The following is an 18928-nucleotide window of genomic DNA, read 5'->3' on the forward strand; positions in this document are numbered from 1 at the left end:
CTATCCCCAGCTGAGAACATTAGGGACATTATGGGATGCGCCCTCCAACCAGATCAAGATTTGGATGATCAAATGTGCCAATTGGATAGAATTTGGATATCCAACAACTGTTTCAATCAATGCCATACCAAGTGACTGCTTGCAAAAGGGCTAGAGGTGACTCAACACATTACCGGCTTGATCAGTTTGTGAAGCTCTTTCTCTTCAATAAATCGTCCATTTTTTCCTGAAATTGTTATCATCTGGTTCTCTGTACATGTACACCACATCTACCAATTTCTGTCCCAGTTGGATAATTCCTTTGAGTTGAAGACTTTGTCAACTGAGTAATATATGCGACACTGAATCGCGTCTTGTGTGAAAGGATCCACTAAGGTGCATTTTTCATTAGCATTTTTTGGGTGTTACCACATCTGATGAAATCCCAAATAAAAGGGGCAGGCCTGGAATTGTGGTCCAAAATTCCAAGCACATCAAGAAAGAAATCCAGTCAAGGAAGCTTACATGAACTGGCCAATTGTTGTGGCAGTTCGACAACAGCAAACAGTTTGGTCATCATGTTAAGTGTTCTGATTGGAGGAAACCTGCTCCAGTGTTTTAAGTGTCAATCCACAAGTAATTTTAATCAGGCTATAGTTAAACTAAAGGAAATCAACAGCTGTGGTTTAAAAATTTACAGTGAAAATTATACTAACAGGCTTAAATATTGCATTCCATTATTTCTTTACAGACCCATAACTGAAGCTTTTTCATTACCACTTGGGGGTCTGATGCTATAATGTCTCAAGATGCGATTAATAAAGAAAAAAAGAATTAAGTACTTACTTTAGAATTAGCTGCAAGTGTCTCAACACAAGCTTAAGTTTTCTTGCCTGCATGTCTGTATTATGGAGGAGGCCTGGTAATTTAACTGGAAAATAATTCACTTCATATAATCTGTCGAACGATTGATATAAATATAATGACATACCTTCATTCTGAACGTTTGCCCATTATAACTTACCAAATAGTCTTGCCAAATGCACTGCTCCATAAACGAGAGAAGGTGGTGATGGTTTCTCTGTATACATTGACTCGGGAACTAAATGCCACTCCAAAACTTGCGATGAAAGAAACTTCAGAGCTGCAGGTGGACAACCCCTGGAGCGTAACATATCTTCTACAGATGATACACTTGGCACCGAACCAGAAGTTTTACATTTCAAGGAGCTGTTTATGGTGCTGAAAGCAAGAAATCAGGGAACATTAGATCTTCAGAATATAAAAACCATTCATATAAATATCTGCGAAGCCAAGGAAAAAAAAAGAAAGATGAAGAGGAAGAAACAAAGAATGAAAGAAGCCTATTGAAGAACTGAGAAAGTGAGGGGAGAAATTTGCAAACAGTGAAATGTGTAGGAAAGCCCACATGGCACAAACAACAAATGCTATTATAGGAGGCCTCAATCGTATAAAATCAAGTCTTCACAGAGTTCAACAGTATTAGAGCAGTTGGTTTACTAATATGTGGTAATTACTTTTTCCAGGTTCTTCAATGGTACAATATGTGTGAGTGGAGGCGGCAGTGGATGCCTTAAATTTTCACACAAGTGGTAGTCTTTGTCTGCCAGGGATTGCCTGGCATTTGAATAGCCCTTAGATAAATGGCTAATGTACTTAAACTACAAGGTGTAAACTTTGCTTCTGCCGTTTGCCACTAGGTGGCGACAACTGTAAGTAGCAGTCAAAAGACACAGATAGCAGACGTCAGGCAGTTGGCTCGGACCTCGGTCAACGTATCATCATTCAAACACTAGTCGATTTGCGTCTTCATCATAACGTTGTTCTTGATTGAAAACGTCTGTTTACAAGCCTAATTCTCATCATTTGCGGAAGGTGTTACTGTTTTGTTTCAATATGAAGAAAACAGTGGCCGAGTCTCATTGAATGCTATCAAGTACATATGGTAAGGACACTGTTAGTGAAAGAATGTGTCTGAAATGGTTCCAACGCTTCAAGAATGGTGATTTTAACATCTTAGACCAGCATAGCGGTGGAAGAGAGAATGTTTTCGTATATGCAGAATTGGAGACATTGCTGAGTGAAGACTCATGTCAAACTCTAGAAGAATTGACACGACTAGTGGGAGTGACACAGCAAGCCATTTCAAAACGTCTCAAGGCTATGGGTAGGATTCTGAAAGAAGGAACTTGGGTCCTGTGTGAGCTGAAACCAAGAGACGCTGAACGGTGTTTGCGTGTTTGTGAACAGTTGCTTCAGAGGCAAAAACGGAAGGGATTTCTGCATTGCACTGTGACCGGGGACGAAAAATAGGTTCATTACGATAACCATAAATGCAAAAAATCATGGGGATATCCTGGCCATGCTCCCACATCAATGGCCAAACCGAACATTGATGGCTCCAAGATCATGCTCTGCATTTGGTGGGACCTGCTCAGCGTCGTGTGCTATGAAGTGTTAAAACCACGTGAAACAATCACAGGTGCTCGTTAACGAATGCAATTAATGTGTCTGAGCAGAGCATTAAAAGACAAACAGCCACAATACAGCGAGAGGCATGATAAAGTGATTTTGCAGCATGACAACACTCGACCCCACGTTGCAAAACGAGGTCAAAATGTATTTGGAAACGTTAAAATGGGAAGTCCTACCCCATCCACCGTATTCTCCAGACATTGCTCCCTCAGACTATCACCTGTTTAGATCAATGGTGCACGGCCTGGCTGACCAACACTTCCAATCTCATTAGAAGTCACAAATTGGATCGATTCGTGGATCGCTTCAAAAGATGAACAACTTTGTGAGGCGGCATTCGTACACTGCATGAAAGTACTGGCCAGTGATGGAAAATACTTTGACACATGTGTAACAGATTTGTTTCATTAAAGCCTTAAATGTGGGGGGGGGGGGGCGAAAGCAGTTTTACACCACGTATGAAAGATGACTCTTTTGCTGAAATCATTTCTTTGTTAATACGTATAATGACAGATTGCAACTGACCACATAGATTAGATGTTAAGCAAAGGGAAGACATTTTTGAAAGACTGTGCTATTTAGCCATCTGAAAACGGACACGCACACGCCCCCCCCCCCCCCCCCCCACACACACACACACACACACACACACACACACACACACACACACACACACATTCACACACACACACACGAGAGAGAGAGAGAGAGAGAGAGAGAGAGAGAGAGAGTCATCTCCAGGAGGTACTGTGACTCCACATAGTAAGTAGCAATCTTAGTAAGGAAAGGGGTGGGGAAAATACGACAATGTGTTGCAAGCAGGGACATAGCACAGACAGGATAGTGGACTGTCAGGTGCAGTATTAGAGGGGGAGAGAGAGAGAGAGAGAGAGAGAGAGAGAGAGAGTGTGCGTGTGTGTGTAACTGAGTGAGAGATATCTCGATTCTTCCTAAGAGAAGTCGAAACCTTAGTGACAAAAGAAAAACAAAGTGAGAATCAGCTTAAGGAGAACAATGACAGCAGCATTTAATGACACAAAGTAAATCTTGCCAATCAATCTGACCAAAAACTAAGTACTTTTGCTCTTATGTAAAGTCAGTAAGGAGATGAACATTATCTATTCAGTACTCAGAGACCATTTAGTCACTGGAATGGAAGAACATGGAAGAAAGCCAAAATACTGAATTCAGTCTTCCGAATGGTTTCACCTTGGAAGATTGCAGTATGGTCTCTCATTTCAATTACAGCACCAATGCTGGAATGACAGATATTGAGATGAGTGATCATGGAACAGAAACTTAAGTGTGATTGCTTAGCAGTGGAAAGCCATCTGGAGTAGATTAGTAAAATGTAAGATAACAGAGATTATGCGAAAGAAACTGCTATCCCTGTAGCGGCCATTTATAGTAGAGTCTCGATTATCCGATCTTCGGTTATCTGACCTATGTTATCCGACCCTTTCACCACGCCGGTTGTGCCCCAGCCAACGACAGGTCAGTGGCTAACGTATTATTTGTTCATACTCAGTTCATTGTCGCCGTCTGCTACTCCTCACTCCTCAGTGCTACCTTAGATCTGTAGTCGAGTGGACGTGTTGCACTTTGTTTATTGTAAAAATTTGTGGTGATGGCTTCAAAACGGAAAAAGATGGTCGTTTCAAAGGAACAAAAACTTAAAGCTTTAAAAATAATAGCAATGGTGGAACTTTATTAAAAGTGGCGCAAGATTATAACGTCACGAAAACAACAGTTTGAGACTGGAAATGGAACCGCATTCAAATTAGGGAGTGGTGTTCTCAGCAAGCAACCTCGGCTGTTTTGGAAGATCAGAAAACCATGAAAAAATGTGATTATGAAAAACTAAGTGAAGCTTTGTTCCTATGGTTTACTTAACATAGAGATAAAGGTGTACCCACGTCGGGACCTATTTTGCAGGAAAGAGCCTTAAAGTTTCGTAATGAACTAAATGAAGGTGAACCTTTTTTCAAAGCTAGTGTAGGCTGGCTCGATAGGTGGAAGAAAAGATATGGAATTTGGCACCTTATTGTCTATGGTTAAAAGCTTTCAGCATATTCTGAAGCTGTTCAATTGTTTAGCATAAACTTCACAAGTTATTGGACAAGGAAAACTTAACAAGCAATCAAATTTTTAACTGTGACGAGACTGGTCTCCATTACAAAATGTTACCGGAAAGAAACATTAGCATCAACAGCCGAAAAGGCAGCTCCAGGCTACAAACGTAGCAGAGAAAGAGTCACAATTCTTGCATGCAGTAACGCCACAGCAAATTTGAAAATGAAACTGTCTATGATAGGTAAGCCAAAAAAAGAGAGCATTTTAAAATGTATCTAAAAATGTTTTACCAGTGAAATATTACAACCAAAAAAATGCTTGGATGAGCTCAGACATTTTTAAAGAACGGTTTTTAATGAGTTTGTGCCACAAACTGAAAAGTTTTTGAAAGCCAACAACTTGCCCCACAAAACACTGTTGCTTCTAGACAATGCTACTTGTCATCCTAATGAAGATAAACTTCAAGATCAAGATATAAAGGCCATGTTTTTGCCTCCAAATGTCACATCCTTATGTCAGCCTATGGACCAAGGGACCTTTGAGACACTGAAGAGAAACTACCGCAGAAACTTGCTTTCCTCTTTAATTAAGGCTATGGACAGGGGAGAAGACATGCTAGAGAAGTTGCGCCATATTAATCTGAAAGATGCAACTTATGACTTGGCCCAATCTTGGGAGAGTGTTGGAGCAAATATAACTGCAAAATCCTGGAAAATTTTGCTATAGGACAATCAAGAAAATTCTCCAGATGATGAAAATCTACAGCAGCAAACCGAACCAGAAAATACTACCCTGCTTTCATTGTTACGAAAAGTTCCAGGATGTGCTGACGCCACAGAAGATGACATAAATGAATGGACTGCCCAAGATGAAGAATTTGAAGTGACAGATGAAAGTCAACATGGTAAACGAAAAAGAAGAAGACGAAGAAGACGAAGAAGCAGATGTAGATGAGGAAATTGCGCCCAAGATTTCTCACAACGAAGGACACAAGGTCTTAGAAACTGCTTTAAAATATGTAGAGCAACTGGAGGAAACATCGTCTAAGAAGGTTTTCCTTCTTATGTGTTTTTTTGTATTATTTCCTGTGTTATCCGAACTTCCCGCTTATCCGACCTTGCCGCAGCAGTTTTAGGTCGGATAATGGAGACTCTACTGCATCGTATGTCACTGGGGCAAGGAAGGTTACCGATCTAGTTAACTGGGAACAAAGAAAATACAAGATTTACCCATTCTCAAGAAGTGCTGTACAACAGCTGCACATAATAATATGTCGTTATCATTGATGTCAATCTGTTTTAGAATTTTTGAAAATGTTTATGCTCACGTAAGTCATTCTTGGAGCAAAACTCAGCTTGCTCTGTTCATCCCTGAGATCCGGAGTGCCATAGATATCTGTCCTCAGGTTGATGCCACGTTTCAAGATTTCATAAACGCGTTTCATGCAATTCCACAATGTCGGTGAGGAAACTAGGAACTTACTGGGCACTGGACCACATTTCTGACTAGATTCAAGACATCCTTGCAGACAGAATTCAACACACCACTCTTAACAGAACAAAACTGACAAATGTTAAGGTAATTTTGGAAGTACCTCAAGGAAGTATGATAGGCTTACTATAAAATCTATTGGACGACATTAGAAGTTGCATGAGGCTGTCTGCAGATGAAGCAGTTGTCTTTAAGATGGTAGCAATGTTAGAAGATTGTAGCAAACTGCAAGACAACCTACACAAGACTGACAAATTGTGGAGGCACTGGCAGTTGACTCTGAAAGAAAATATACGTAAAATATTGCACATACTGTACACAGGCCATTCTATGCCAATAATTTAATTTCAGGGGAAATTCCCAGATGACTATCAAAGATTTCGATGAAATTTTGCATGAACATTTGCACATGTTCCCAATAAACATTGATAAATGTTCATAATCACTAATTCAATACTTCCGTAGATATAATCATTTGTTTGACCCCGTAGTGCAGCTATGAACAGTGCATCCATGAGTTTTCTACACATTTGAAGCATATCATCTCCGGCAATATTTTCTTGAAAGAAACAAAATTATGGTACCTTGTACAACATTTTGTGCTCACTTTAGTGAAATAATGAAAAAAGATTCACTACAGTCGCAAGTTCGAATCCTGCCTTGGGCATGGATGTGTGTGATGCCCTTAGGTTAGTTAGGTTTAAGTAGTTCTAAGTCTAGGGGACTGATGACCTCAGATGTTAAGTCCCATAGTGCTCAGAGTCATTTGAACCATTTTTTGAAAAAAAAATTTCCTGGCAATTTTAATATGGATAATCTGAAACAAATCCTGTCAAAAAATAGACACTAGAAAAAAATGTGAAGTTTAGCTTTTCTATATCTCCAGAAGTAATTGTGGGATAAGCCCGATACTTTGCAGATAGTTTACCAATACGAAGTTTACCAATACGAAGGCTTACATTATAAAGTTCCATTCTCCTCCTGCTTTCCAATAGTTTACATACTGAGGGCAAAGTTGACATTTTTAGTAACTTTGTCAAAAATTGATATATTTAACCAACTTCCACAAACAAGTCCTCTGCAAACTCTTAACTATTTCTGTTAGAAAGACCATGTTCTAAACCCCTAAAAACTAGGTTGGGTTTTGCAATGCAAGCATAAAGGCTCTAAAAGACAACACATGGTGGAGGTCCTTAAATGGGCCTACATTCCACTACTACAGAACAAAAATTTAGTTCCTCCATGTAAGATCTGGCTTACAGAACACTTGTTTGGCTAGTTCTTGAACAATGCTCATTAACCCAAGATCATTACCAGTTTGGATTAACAGAACAGATAGACAAGGTGCAATGAACAGCAATGTATTACGTCACTAGATCACTTAGTTTACAAGGGAGCATTATGGAGATGCTAAGCAAACTACTGGCAGAGGCAAAAAGAGTGGTGTTGTGCATCACAGAGGTTTAATGCTGAAATTCCAAGAGAATACATTCCACGAAGAGTTGGATAACGTATTATTTCCTTCCGACACATCTCACAAAATGACCATAACAAGGAAGTCCGAGAAACAGAGTTAATATGGAGATTTAGTGCCAATAATTCTTCTCAAGTGCCATTCACAAATTGAATTGGGAAGATGGGGGCATTAGAGAGTGGCACTAGAAGTACAGTCTACCACACACTGTCAGGTGGGTTGCAAAGTACGGATGTAGAATACCAACTGTGCAGCTTCACTTGCTAGCACATGTCATCTACCTGCCCATATCCCTTTCTGTGCTCCCACTTCACCCTCACACATACATTTTATCCCTCCAGTGTACCTCCATAGTGCTTCTCCCCCTACCCTCATCCCTTTCCCCACTCCACCAACAGCAAAGCCTCCCGATGCTGCAATGAACAGCCCATCGTCCTGTCCCTGTCATGGTCCCACATGCTCCCAGACACCACCACAGCATCTTCCCCCATACCTACCCAACTATCCCTCCTCCTTCCCACTCCCCACATCTTCTGGAACCCTCTGCCTCCAACTGAAATCACCTCTCCCTCCAATTGGGCGATGGTGCCCAGAGATAACAGTCAGCCAGTCTCTGTCTCTCTCCCCCTATCTCCCTCCCTGTGTGTGTGTGTGTGTGTGTGTGTGTGTGTGTGTGTGTGTGTCACTATCTACTTTTGATGTAGATGGCCACTGCACAATGCTTCCTTTATGTGATCTGCAGCAATCTACCCTAATTTATACCATTATTCTGCCTATGATTTTCCTACGTTTTATTTCTTTGTCAAGACTGATAAGAGTATTTCACAATAAAATCAAGTTGTCTATGCTGCAAAGGTGTGTCAATGTTTCATGGAAATAGAAATATTTTTGTACACAAGTGCATTTGCACTTAATCCGGAGTTAATACAGTTATTATGCAAAATCCTCATTGATATCGAGTCTGATATAGATTTAATGAGTACCTCCAATACCTGAAGAAAGTTGAGGGAGAAGCCAATCTGCCACAACTAAAAGAATGTATACACTACTCCAAAAGTGAAGTAAAGTTCCTAAATCCACCAAATGTAACAACATAGCATCTATCACAGGATTTATTTTCTACCCAAAGTACTGACAAAAATGACATTACAGACTGAGCAGTGACTGAGGTTGATGAAGGGATAAGAAAGAAACTGAAAATAGCCTTCTACAACAGAGAACTCTTGTATACTTAATTGTGATTTAAAAACATTTATCCTAAATACATGCACTTAAATTTACATATGCTATGGCACTGATATGGTTCTCCACACCGTAATTAGCAATTACTTTTATTACCACAGGGGTTTAGTATACAATAAAGAACAGAATGTTTTAACTTTAGCACATGCTCATGCTCACATATGCACACATGCATTACTTGTTAAAACTATTTTAAGTTAAGGCAAATAATATATTCAAGAGTATCTTCAGTACATAAAAACCTCACGTCTTTCTGCTAGATTCAAATTTAACATATAACAGTAACAAAACATAAATAAATGATGTTCTGTAGATGCTACAATCGATTCAAAGTTCTGAAATTTTAGCATGCAGATGCTAACAGGCAGTGCAGTATTCTCTGGATCACGAATTGCTGATAATTATTACCGTATCAATGGTAAACTCAGTGGGTTAGCAATGTTTATCAGTTTTAGTCCAGCGAAACTGCATGACAAACTAAGAGATACTTCTGTGTTTGCAAATCACCACAGATTAATGACCTATGGTAACTCCAAATCTGACCCACTGCACTCATCCACTGATAATCCGATCCTCCCTCCTCTTCATAATACATCTTAGTATGCAGCTATCAACACCTGACAAACACCATGACTTTTCTGGATAGCCCTGTGGACTATTTTGTCATTTGCTGTTTGTTACTAACAACACTTTGGACAGTGCAGATTGTTTTCTTAAAACAATATTTGTTCTTTAATACCACTTGAGACAGCGCTTCTGAAACAGTAACTAAGTTTAGATTGATAATCTACAACAGACATCAGTATTTTTTACACATTACAGATAGAAACAAAGGTTTCTGACTTGCACATTATTCATCTTCACAGTTCCATGGAAGTTTACTTTCACTTTCAAAATCTGCAAACAGAAGCCTTGCAATCCTAATCCTTACACTGTCTGTACCAACTGAATAAAATTTATATTCCACAGTAGTTTTAATTTTATCTGTGTCTGATCACTTGTGATAGGAACCGGATGGTGTCTGAGCACAAGCTAAAGAGCTGCACTTCTTATTTTACATACAAGAATTTTGTAGTTTAGAGTTTTAACAGGTTCATATGCAGAGTAGGAATTAAAATCCATGGAGAAGAAATAAAAACTTTGAGGTTCGCCGGTGACATTGTAATTCTGTCAGAGACAGCAAAGGACTTGGAAGAACAGTTGAACGGAATGGACAGTGTCTTGAAAGGAGGGTATTAGATGAACATCAACAAAAGCAAAATGAGGATAATGGAATGTAGTCGAATTAAGTGCTGAGGGAATTAGATTAGGAAATGAGACACTTAACGTAGTAAAGGAGTTTTGCTATTTGGGGAGCAAAATAACTGATGATGGCCGAAGTAGAGAGGATATAAAATGTTGACTGGCAATGGCAAGGAAAGCGTTTCTGAAGAAGAGAAATTTGTTAACATCAAGTATTGATTTAAGTGTCAGGAAGTCGTTTCTGAAAGTATTTGTATGGAGTGTAGCCATGTATGGAAGTGAAACATGGACGATAAATAGTTTAGACAAGAAGAGAATAGAAGCTTTCGAAATGCGGTACTACAGAAGGATGCTGAAGATTAGATGGGTAGATCACATAACTAATGAGGAGGTATTGAATAGAATTGGGGAGAAGAGGAGTTTGTGGCACAACTTGACTAGAAGAAGGGATCGGTTGGTAGGACATGTTCTGAGGCATCAAGGGATCACCAATTTAGTAATGGAGGGCAGCGTGGAGGGTAAAAATCAGAGGGGGCCCAAGAGATGAATACACTAAGCAGATTCAGAAGGATGTAGGCTGCAGTAGGTACTGGGAGATGATGAAGCTTGCACAGGATAGAGTAGCATGGAGAGCTGCATCAAACCAGTCTCAGGACTGAAGACCACAACAACAACATGCCTGGTACCTGTCGTCAGTATTGCAATCAATAGACACACTAAGCATAACTATATTGTTTTGAAGAAAAATTACATACTTAAGAACTAAGCAAGAAATTTTACTAACAGTGGAATTTCTGGCGGATCAATTGCATACCGAATTGGGACCCAAAACAGGAACGCCATCTTTCCCAGATACCATGTACAACTGATCATGCATTTGGCCGTGTCAGTTACACGTTTATTTTATGGTATGACTGGTTACAACCAACATCTATCATCTTCAGATCTATGTAAACAATAAATTTTAAATGTCAACTCAGTTGTGGCATCTCTTGCAATGAATGTTGGCAAAAGTGAATACCCATTACGAGCTGAGCTATACAGACTCTAGTCCCAAGCTGCCTTCACAACATTTCTTCCTAGCAGGTGTTGCCAAGCCATTTTGTTGCAATATCCTTTCATCACCGAGCATTAGTCAAGAAAGGCATACAAAAGGTTCTGTTACGTTTGAAAAGTAGGAGGCAATGTGCTAACAGAAGTGGAGCAGTTAGGGTATGCCATGACTCGCACTTTGATAGCTCAGTAGGACCAGAACACGAAGCACAAGCTGCATCATCACTAGAACATCGAAAACCCTTACTGTGTTGTGCTTGATGGCAAACAAGTCATTTTTGAGAGTAATCCCCCGCCTGGAAATGCAATGTTTCCACATTGTGAGGCATCTACATGATGTAGCACAACGTTTATGCTTTTTCAGATTAGTCAGTATCCCAAATAGGCAACCCACTAGCCATCAGTGTAAAGTGGACACGCTGATTTTACCTGTGAAATGCTTAGTATGTTGCGCAAGACAGTAAGTTTTATTTCTATTATTTGGATTATTATTATTTTACAATCCAAATAATTGTGAGGGAAGACAGTATACAAATCACCAGCAACTTCACAGATATTTCTGAATAACACTGAAATGAATCAACTTTGCTACCCTGTAGGTGCAACATGTGTCAATAAAATGCTTATACCTTTCCACAGAGTGTGTGGGTTTAGAATGTATATGACAAACTGGCAAAAAAAAGTCTTGAAAATTCAGTGCCTGGCTGATGAATGTACAGATTACTTGTATAATGCATACATTTATTCCACGAAACGCAGCAATGGTAACACCCTCTCAAACCATAAGAAAAGTCAGTGTTACTACATATGCTGTTTTACAGTTGACATAAGATAGTGAATACACACAGAAAAATACACAGTGAAACTGGTACTAGTCATTAAAAGTAGTCAATGAACCTAAGACACCATCTCTCGTAGGCCAGTATGCTGAAAAAGAGAGATTCCACAGCGATTTCTACCCAATAAGTATCAAGTCATGAAGACACCTCTTCACGATTTTACTGCAGACATGACACTGGTTTTCTTTGCACCCAATAAGTCTATAGCTGCAATACTGGTCTCTCCTGCGTGCCACTCTGTAAACAATGAGCATGACTCACGTAAACCAGAGATCATCATGTTATATAATACAACAAAAGATGGTATGGTATGTCTCAACCAAATGCATGCAACTTATTCATAGGTCAGTGGACGTTGTTTGTGCTGTGAATTCTTTTGTGTGGCATCAAGCTTACCCAGTGGCGAAAGTATTGGTGAGATGTATCTTCATGAAGACTCTAGTGAGAGTCTGTAATAGGAGCTGAGTGACAGGATCAGAAGAACACATGCCAAACATGGAAAGAACTGTTTGAAGAACTAAATAGATGTGCCTTTTGCCCTCTTTGTCTGAAGAGAAAAATGAGATATCCATGTCAACAGTTCCAGTTAGTTTGGAGTGCTCTAGCAAGGTCTGCTCGAGATGCAAGCAGGCTGAATGTGGTTAAAATTTGATTCAGGACTTCATAAGAACACCATTACTTTCTAATACATCTTTTAAAATTAAAATACGGCAAAGTTTCTCCCTCCATAGAATTAGGGGGAGAAGTAGTTGCTCTACACTGAAACTATGAGTAGTGAACTTAAAGTTTATTTCATATACAATTTCTTATAACTGAAACATATTTTTATATGTAATTCAGTTGAAAATCTACATTATCTTCATCATGATAATCCGTGAATGAATAGAGATGAAACACTGGATTTTGTGAGTGGATGTGCCTCTGAAGTTACGAACATCTGAACTGCCACTACTTTATCAAAAACATAACACGGAAGCACCAATAATTAGCATGGTGACTAATAAAGAGTTAACAAGTAAAAAAAAAAAATCTTGTAAAAGGAAATGTAATATGGATATAATAGAGGGAAACATTCCACGTGGGAAAAATATATCTAAAGAGATGATGAGACTTACCAAAAGCGCTGGCAGGTCGATAGACACACAAACAAACACAAACATACACACAAAATTCTAGCTTTTGCAACCAACGGGAAGGAGAGGGAAAGACGAAAGGATTTGGGTTTTAAGGGAGAGGGTAAGGAGTCATTCCAATCCCGAGAGCAGAAAGACTTAACTTAGGGGGAAAAAAGGACAGGTATACACTCGCACGCACACACATATCCATCCGCATATACACAGACACAAGCAGACATTTGTAAAGGCAAAGAGTTTGGGCAGAGATGTCAGTCGGGGCGGAAGTACAGAGGCAAAGATGATGTTGAAAGACAGGTGAGGTATGAGCGGCGGCAAATTGAAATTAGAAATTAGCGGAGATTGAGGCCTGGCGGATAGCAAGAAGAGAGGATATGCTGAAGGGCAAGTTCCCATCTCCGGAGTTCTGACAGGTTGGTGTTGGTGGGAAGTATCCAGATAACCCGGACGGTGTAACACTGTGCCAAGATGTGCTGGCCGTGCACCAAGGCATGTTTAGCCACAGGGTGATCCTCGTTACCAACAAACACTGTCTGCCTGTGTCCATTCATGCGAATGGACAGTTTGTTGCTGGTCATTCCCACATAGAAGGCTTCACAGTGTGAGCAGGTCAGTTGGTAAATCACGTGGGTGCTTTCACACGTGGGTGCTTTCACACGTGGCTCTGCCTTTGATCGTGTACACCTTCCGGGTTACAGGACTGGAGTAGGTGGTGGTGGGAGGGTGCATGGGACAGGTTTTACACCGGGGGCGGTTACAAGGGTAGGAGCCAGAGGGTAGGGAAGGTGGTTTGGGGATTTCATAGGGATGAACTAGGAGGTTACGAAGGTTAGGTGGACGGCGGAAAGACACTCTAGGTGGAGTGGGGAGGATTTCATGAAGGATGGATGTAATATGGAAACGATAAGGCTACACCAAACACTGAGTATGCTAACATTTACATGAATGTAAACCACCTGAATATGGGCAGAAGCCTGAAACTTAACTTGTGTTAAACAGCACCTTCTGTTGTCACTGGTAGTGGTTATTTTTCTACACCTCAAAGGAACAGTAACAGAGTTCAACTGCAGCTATTACTGATAAAATACAGAGAAGTAACTACCTACTGTTATTTTAGTAATCCATAAATTAAAAATCTAAAGCAAATTTGTTGTTTTACTTGTCCTAATGTTTTAAATCATGCACTGTTTAACAATCATATTTCCATGAAGTGTACTTCCAAGAAAAGTATTGAGCAACAGGAAACCCTGAAAATATATATTCACCAAAACAATTCACCAAAACATAGAAAACAGAAAGGTAGTTTGGGACACCCCACCATAATAATTGTGTTCCTGCCAACTTGCACCGTACTGAAGTGCTGGCCTAAAATGTTTCTTTCAATTTGTCAAATGACAAAGTGTCAAATCCCATGTTTTAATTGCTGTCTCTTGGATGCAATTTAGAGTCCACATTTCTGCTGTTGTTATAAAACAGCTGATCAAGTCAGTAAAACTGCATATTTCAAACAAATCTAAACATTCTTCTGCAACAATTCATATGAGCATAAGGATCTTGAAATAGCAATGAGCTCATATGCTTACAGGTATCAGTGAGCACAGAATTCTAAATTTTTATCATGACTCATCAATTGTATATAATCTTTGATGTATAGTGTGTTCATATTTAATGACTGCATGGCCATACTTGAATGCAGCAGCCCTCTTCTGAGCTATCAAAAGCAAAGAGCAAGTATCTTGTGAGGTTAAAACTGAAGTCTTCGATTGGTTTTCTGTATTAAAAATTTGCCTTTGCTACAAACGTTAATAGAGTTACAATTTTCACACATAAAAGTAAAAAACCAATTGCCTAGTAACTTACTTTGTATTGAATTGTCTCCAGATGAACCATCACTAGTTTCAAACAGTTTTATTAGCTGAACATAAATAATGTATCGACAACACATTTACTCATTTTTCTTTTTGACCCATCTGTCTTCTGACTGGTTTGATGTGGCCCATCACAAATTCCTCTCCTGTGTCAACCTCTTCACCTCTGACTAGCACTTGCAACCTACGTCCTAAATTATTTGCTGGATGTATTCCAGTTCCTGTCTTCCACTCCAATTTTTGCCATCGATAGCTCTCTCTAGTAACATGGAAGTCATTCCGAGATGTCTTAACACAGGGGTCTCCAAACTACGGCCCGCGGGCCGTGACCGGCCAGCGAGGGTCAGCAAACCGGCCTGCGTTAGCTGGCCAGACATCCTCGGTATCCGGCCCACCAAATATTTGAGGTGGTACCTATACTGCCAACAATTGAGTTTCGAGGCCTATCGCGACCAATACACCGCAACATTGTCAGAGCTCTATCTTTACAAAGCGGAAGGTCATGGTTAAACTTGTGGCTATCCACAATAAACAGACAGACCATTCTCCGTGTGATAGTGAAAAAAAGGAATGGTTAACAGACTAGTTTGGCGAAAATATTTTAAGTAAAAAAATTCTTTGCATGTTATTCTACTCACGAGTCTGGTGCAAGTCTTTCAAATGGACACCACTTCGGCAACTAGCGTTAGTAATCAATAATTACAGAAGATGCTTCTTAAGCGAGCTTTCACTTTCTTTTGATTAAGTTGTAAAATACACATAGCACGTGAATCGTATAAAATATTTTTATTTAAAGACAATTTAAAGAAAATACAATACCTGGTGTACATAATGATATTGGATATTTTAGTTTTAACTGATGTATAAAAATAACTAATTAATTTATATCTTGAAAACTTACAGTGTTAAGAGTATTCACGTAAAGAAATTTAACATCTTAGTGATAATTAGTGACTTTTATGTAGATGTAACTTTCCTTTCGTAATTACCTCCAGTTGTGGATCAAGTTTACTGGTAGAGATAATCATCAGCGACTTTAAATGCTCGTCACTTAATTTTGATCTGTAAATACTTTTTGCATGTTTCATTTTGGAGAAAGTTTTTCACACAAATAAGCAGTGCTAAAAGCGGAAAAAAGTCACGGGCAAATTTATGTAAATTTGGAAACTGTGTCGATGGAAGACACTTATAAAATTTCAGTAATGTTGACTTTGAATGCTTTTCTTTAAAAAAGTTGCTACATTGCTAAATCAATAATTTCAAACTGAAGTCCTGCGGGTAACGCTTCTATATCAACGTCAAAGGGATTTTGAAATATCTTGATATCGTTTGAATTTGCATCGATATCTGAAAAACGTGATTCAAAATTAATTTTTAAAGTGCCCAAAGCTTCAATTGCGAAAGTTACAGGACGGAATCTCAGTTTGCTGACTGAATGTTTGGCATGTATTAAAATGTGTGAAGCATACTTTGTTCAACTGAGATTGAAACAAAACAATCTTAACGAAAGGACTTTACGTGCGTGTATAAATCAGGCAGAAGCTGGTTTTCACCTTGCAATTTTAAATTAAGGTCATCCATATGTTTAGTTAAGTCTGTATAAAATGCTAGCTTCCACAACCACTCACTGTTCCGTAACTCAGCTAGAGGGCGATTCCTTTCGTTCAAAAAAATTTCAATTACTGTTCAGAGTTCAAAAAAAACTGGTCAGAACTTTACCGCAGCTAAGCCAGTGCACTGCAGTATAATACGGCAAGTTGCTTTCCTCAATATGTTCAAGAAACTCGCGGAACTGGCAATGACTGAGTGCATTGGATCTGATATAATTAACAACTGAAATAAATGGCTTTAAAACTACTGACATATCTAAACGTTTTCCACACAAAGAATAATACAATGCACTACTAATGGTTTTGAGCCACCGTCATTTTCTACGGCCTCAGAAAGGAGAGCAACAACACTTATTTTTCCCCACACGTTTTTGCCACCATCAGCTGTAATACATTTTAATTTCTTCCACTGAAGATTGTTTTTCTGAACTGCCCTTTCAACTCCTTTAAAAATATCTTCGCCAGTGGTCGTCCCGTGAATACTGTCAACATCAAGGAGCTCTTCATACACTTCATAATTTTTGTCAATCCCTCAAATAAAAAGTAGTACTTGAGCAGTATCCGATACATCTGTTGACTCATCCATGGCCGAAGATAACCAGACTAAGTCTTGATTTTTGTCACGCAGTTCTGCTGATATATTTTGTGCAATGTCATCTATTCTTCGAGCCACAGTGTTTGCCGAAAAACTTATGTTTTTAAATAAATTAACTTTTTCTGGACACATTTCTTCTGCTGTTGCAATAATACAGTTCTTAATTAATTCACCGTCAGTAAATGGCTTACACTGTTTCGCTACTAAATGAGCCACACGAAAACTAGCACGAGTTGCTGCATGTTGTTCAGCATTTACTTTCTTAAACAGCGACTGCTGGGTTTTTAGCTGGCGTTTCAGAGACTAATACATTTCTAATTGTTCGCATCCTGTAAACTTGGAGTAATTATGAGAGTGCTTAGTCTCATAATGACGTTTTATATTGTATTCTTTGGAGACTGATATTGCTTCATTGCAAATAATACACATTTGTTTGTTGCTTGACTCCACCACGAAATATTGACATCCCCATTGCTCTTTAAAAATTCTACATTCACTGTCAACCTTTCGTTTCTTTTCCATATTTGCACAGAACTTCACAAAAGATTGTAACCTGAAAATAAAATTGTGCTATTTAATACTAATAAAACTAGGGAGTAGTCTGCCTAAACAAAATGCAATGAATTTATTTTTAAGGTACTTTAATTACTAAATTAAATACTCACAATTTCACTGTAGTTCCACTAAAAAATACAGTGAAAAAATACTCAAGTCGTGCTATACGTATTTCGATTTTCAGATTTTCCTTGTCTCGTCAAATTCAAACTTTGAATTGTCCCACACTTCGTCATCTCACCTACTAGTACAGCGCATAAAACACTAAAAAAACTCAGGACACACTCGCAACATAGACACAATCACGCAACAGAACTATCAAATATATGCTCTAACTCTGCTAGTTGCCACAAGACTACAAGACAACTTATTGTTGCACCGTTTGAAATAACAATGTATTGACATACTCTACCTCTGTTACGTCTTGCAGTAATAGTGTTGCTAACAATGATTCTGAGATTTTGTTAACTTTGCAGGACGCTTTCATGAAGAATGTGCAGCGACATACTTTTTTGTCGGTGAAATTCGCCAGAATAAAATACTCCAGAATTTCGGTCAGGTACGTCCACCAATCAAAATTATGTAATTAAATAAAAATCATAGTTCGTTTCAGTGCTAGCTATTCCCACAACTTTAAGTTTTTGCGATTTCATCTTTCCTTTAGCCTTACATTACGGTGATCATGGAGTGCTAGGGTGCTTTAATCCCACTAGGTAGATCTTGGCCCTTATGACTTCGTGGAGGAATCAATGTGGCCCGCAGACTAAAAAGTTTGGAGACCCTTGTCTTAACAGATGTCCTATCATCCTATCCCTTCTCCTTGTCAGTGTTTTCCACATAATCCTTTCCTCTTCAATTCTGCGCACAACCTTTTCATTCCTTACCTTACCAGTCCACCTAATTTTCAACATTAGTCTGTCCCACATCTCAAATGCTTCAACAATTCTCTTATATTCTGGTTTTCCCACAGTCATGTTTCACTGCCATACAATGCTGTACTCCAGACGTATATTCTCAAACTTCTTCCTCAAATTAAGGCCTGTGTCTGATACTAGCAGAATTCCCTTCACCAGAAATGCCCTTTTCGCCAGTGCTAGTCTGTTTTTGATGTTGTCCTTGCTCTGTCCATCATTGGTTATCTTGCTGGCCAGATAGCAGAATTCCCTTATTTCATCTACCTCGTGACCGTCAATCCTGATGTTAACTTTCTCGCTGTTCTCATTTGTGCTATTTCTCATTACTTTCGTGTTTCTGCAACTTGTTCTCAACCCATATTCT

The 18928-nt window shown here is 39.1% G+C and overlaps 1 protein-coding gene across 2 annotated transcripts in view; it reads right to left on the reverse strand.

Moving 5' to 3' along the window:
- The window catches only part of LOC126162135 (male-specific lethal 3 homolog), a 127491-nt gene that overhangs the window by 19955 nt on the left and 88608 nt on the right, over positions 1-18928 (reverse strand). For both annotated transcript variants that reach the window (XM_049918429.1, XM_049918428.1), the window contains 2 exons: positions 1004-1221; positions 826-910 (listed from right to left, as the gene is read on the reverse strand). In XM_049918429.1, the coding sequence (XP_049774386.1) occupies positions 826-910; positions 1004-1221 (303 nt within the window). The remainder of the gene's footprint in view (positions 1-825; positions 911-1003; positions 1222-18928) is intronic.

The sequence above is a fragment of the Schistocerca cancellata genome, chromosome 2, assembly GCF_023864275.1.
Source record: "Schistocerca cancellata isolate TAMUIC-IGC-003103 chromosome 2, iqSchCanc2.1, whole genome shotgun sequence".
In the NCBI taxonomy this organism is placed as follows: domain Eukaryota; kingdom Metazoa; phylum Arthropoda; class Insecta; order Orthoptera; family Acrididae; genus Schistocerca; species Schistocerca cancellata.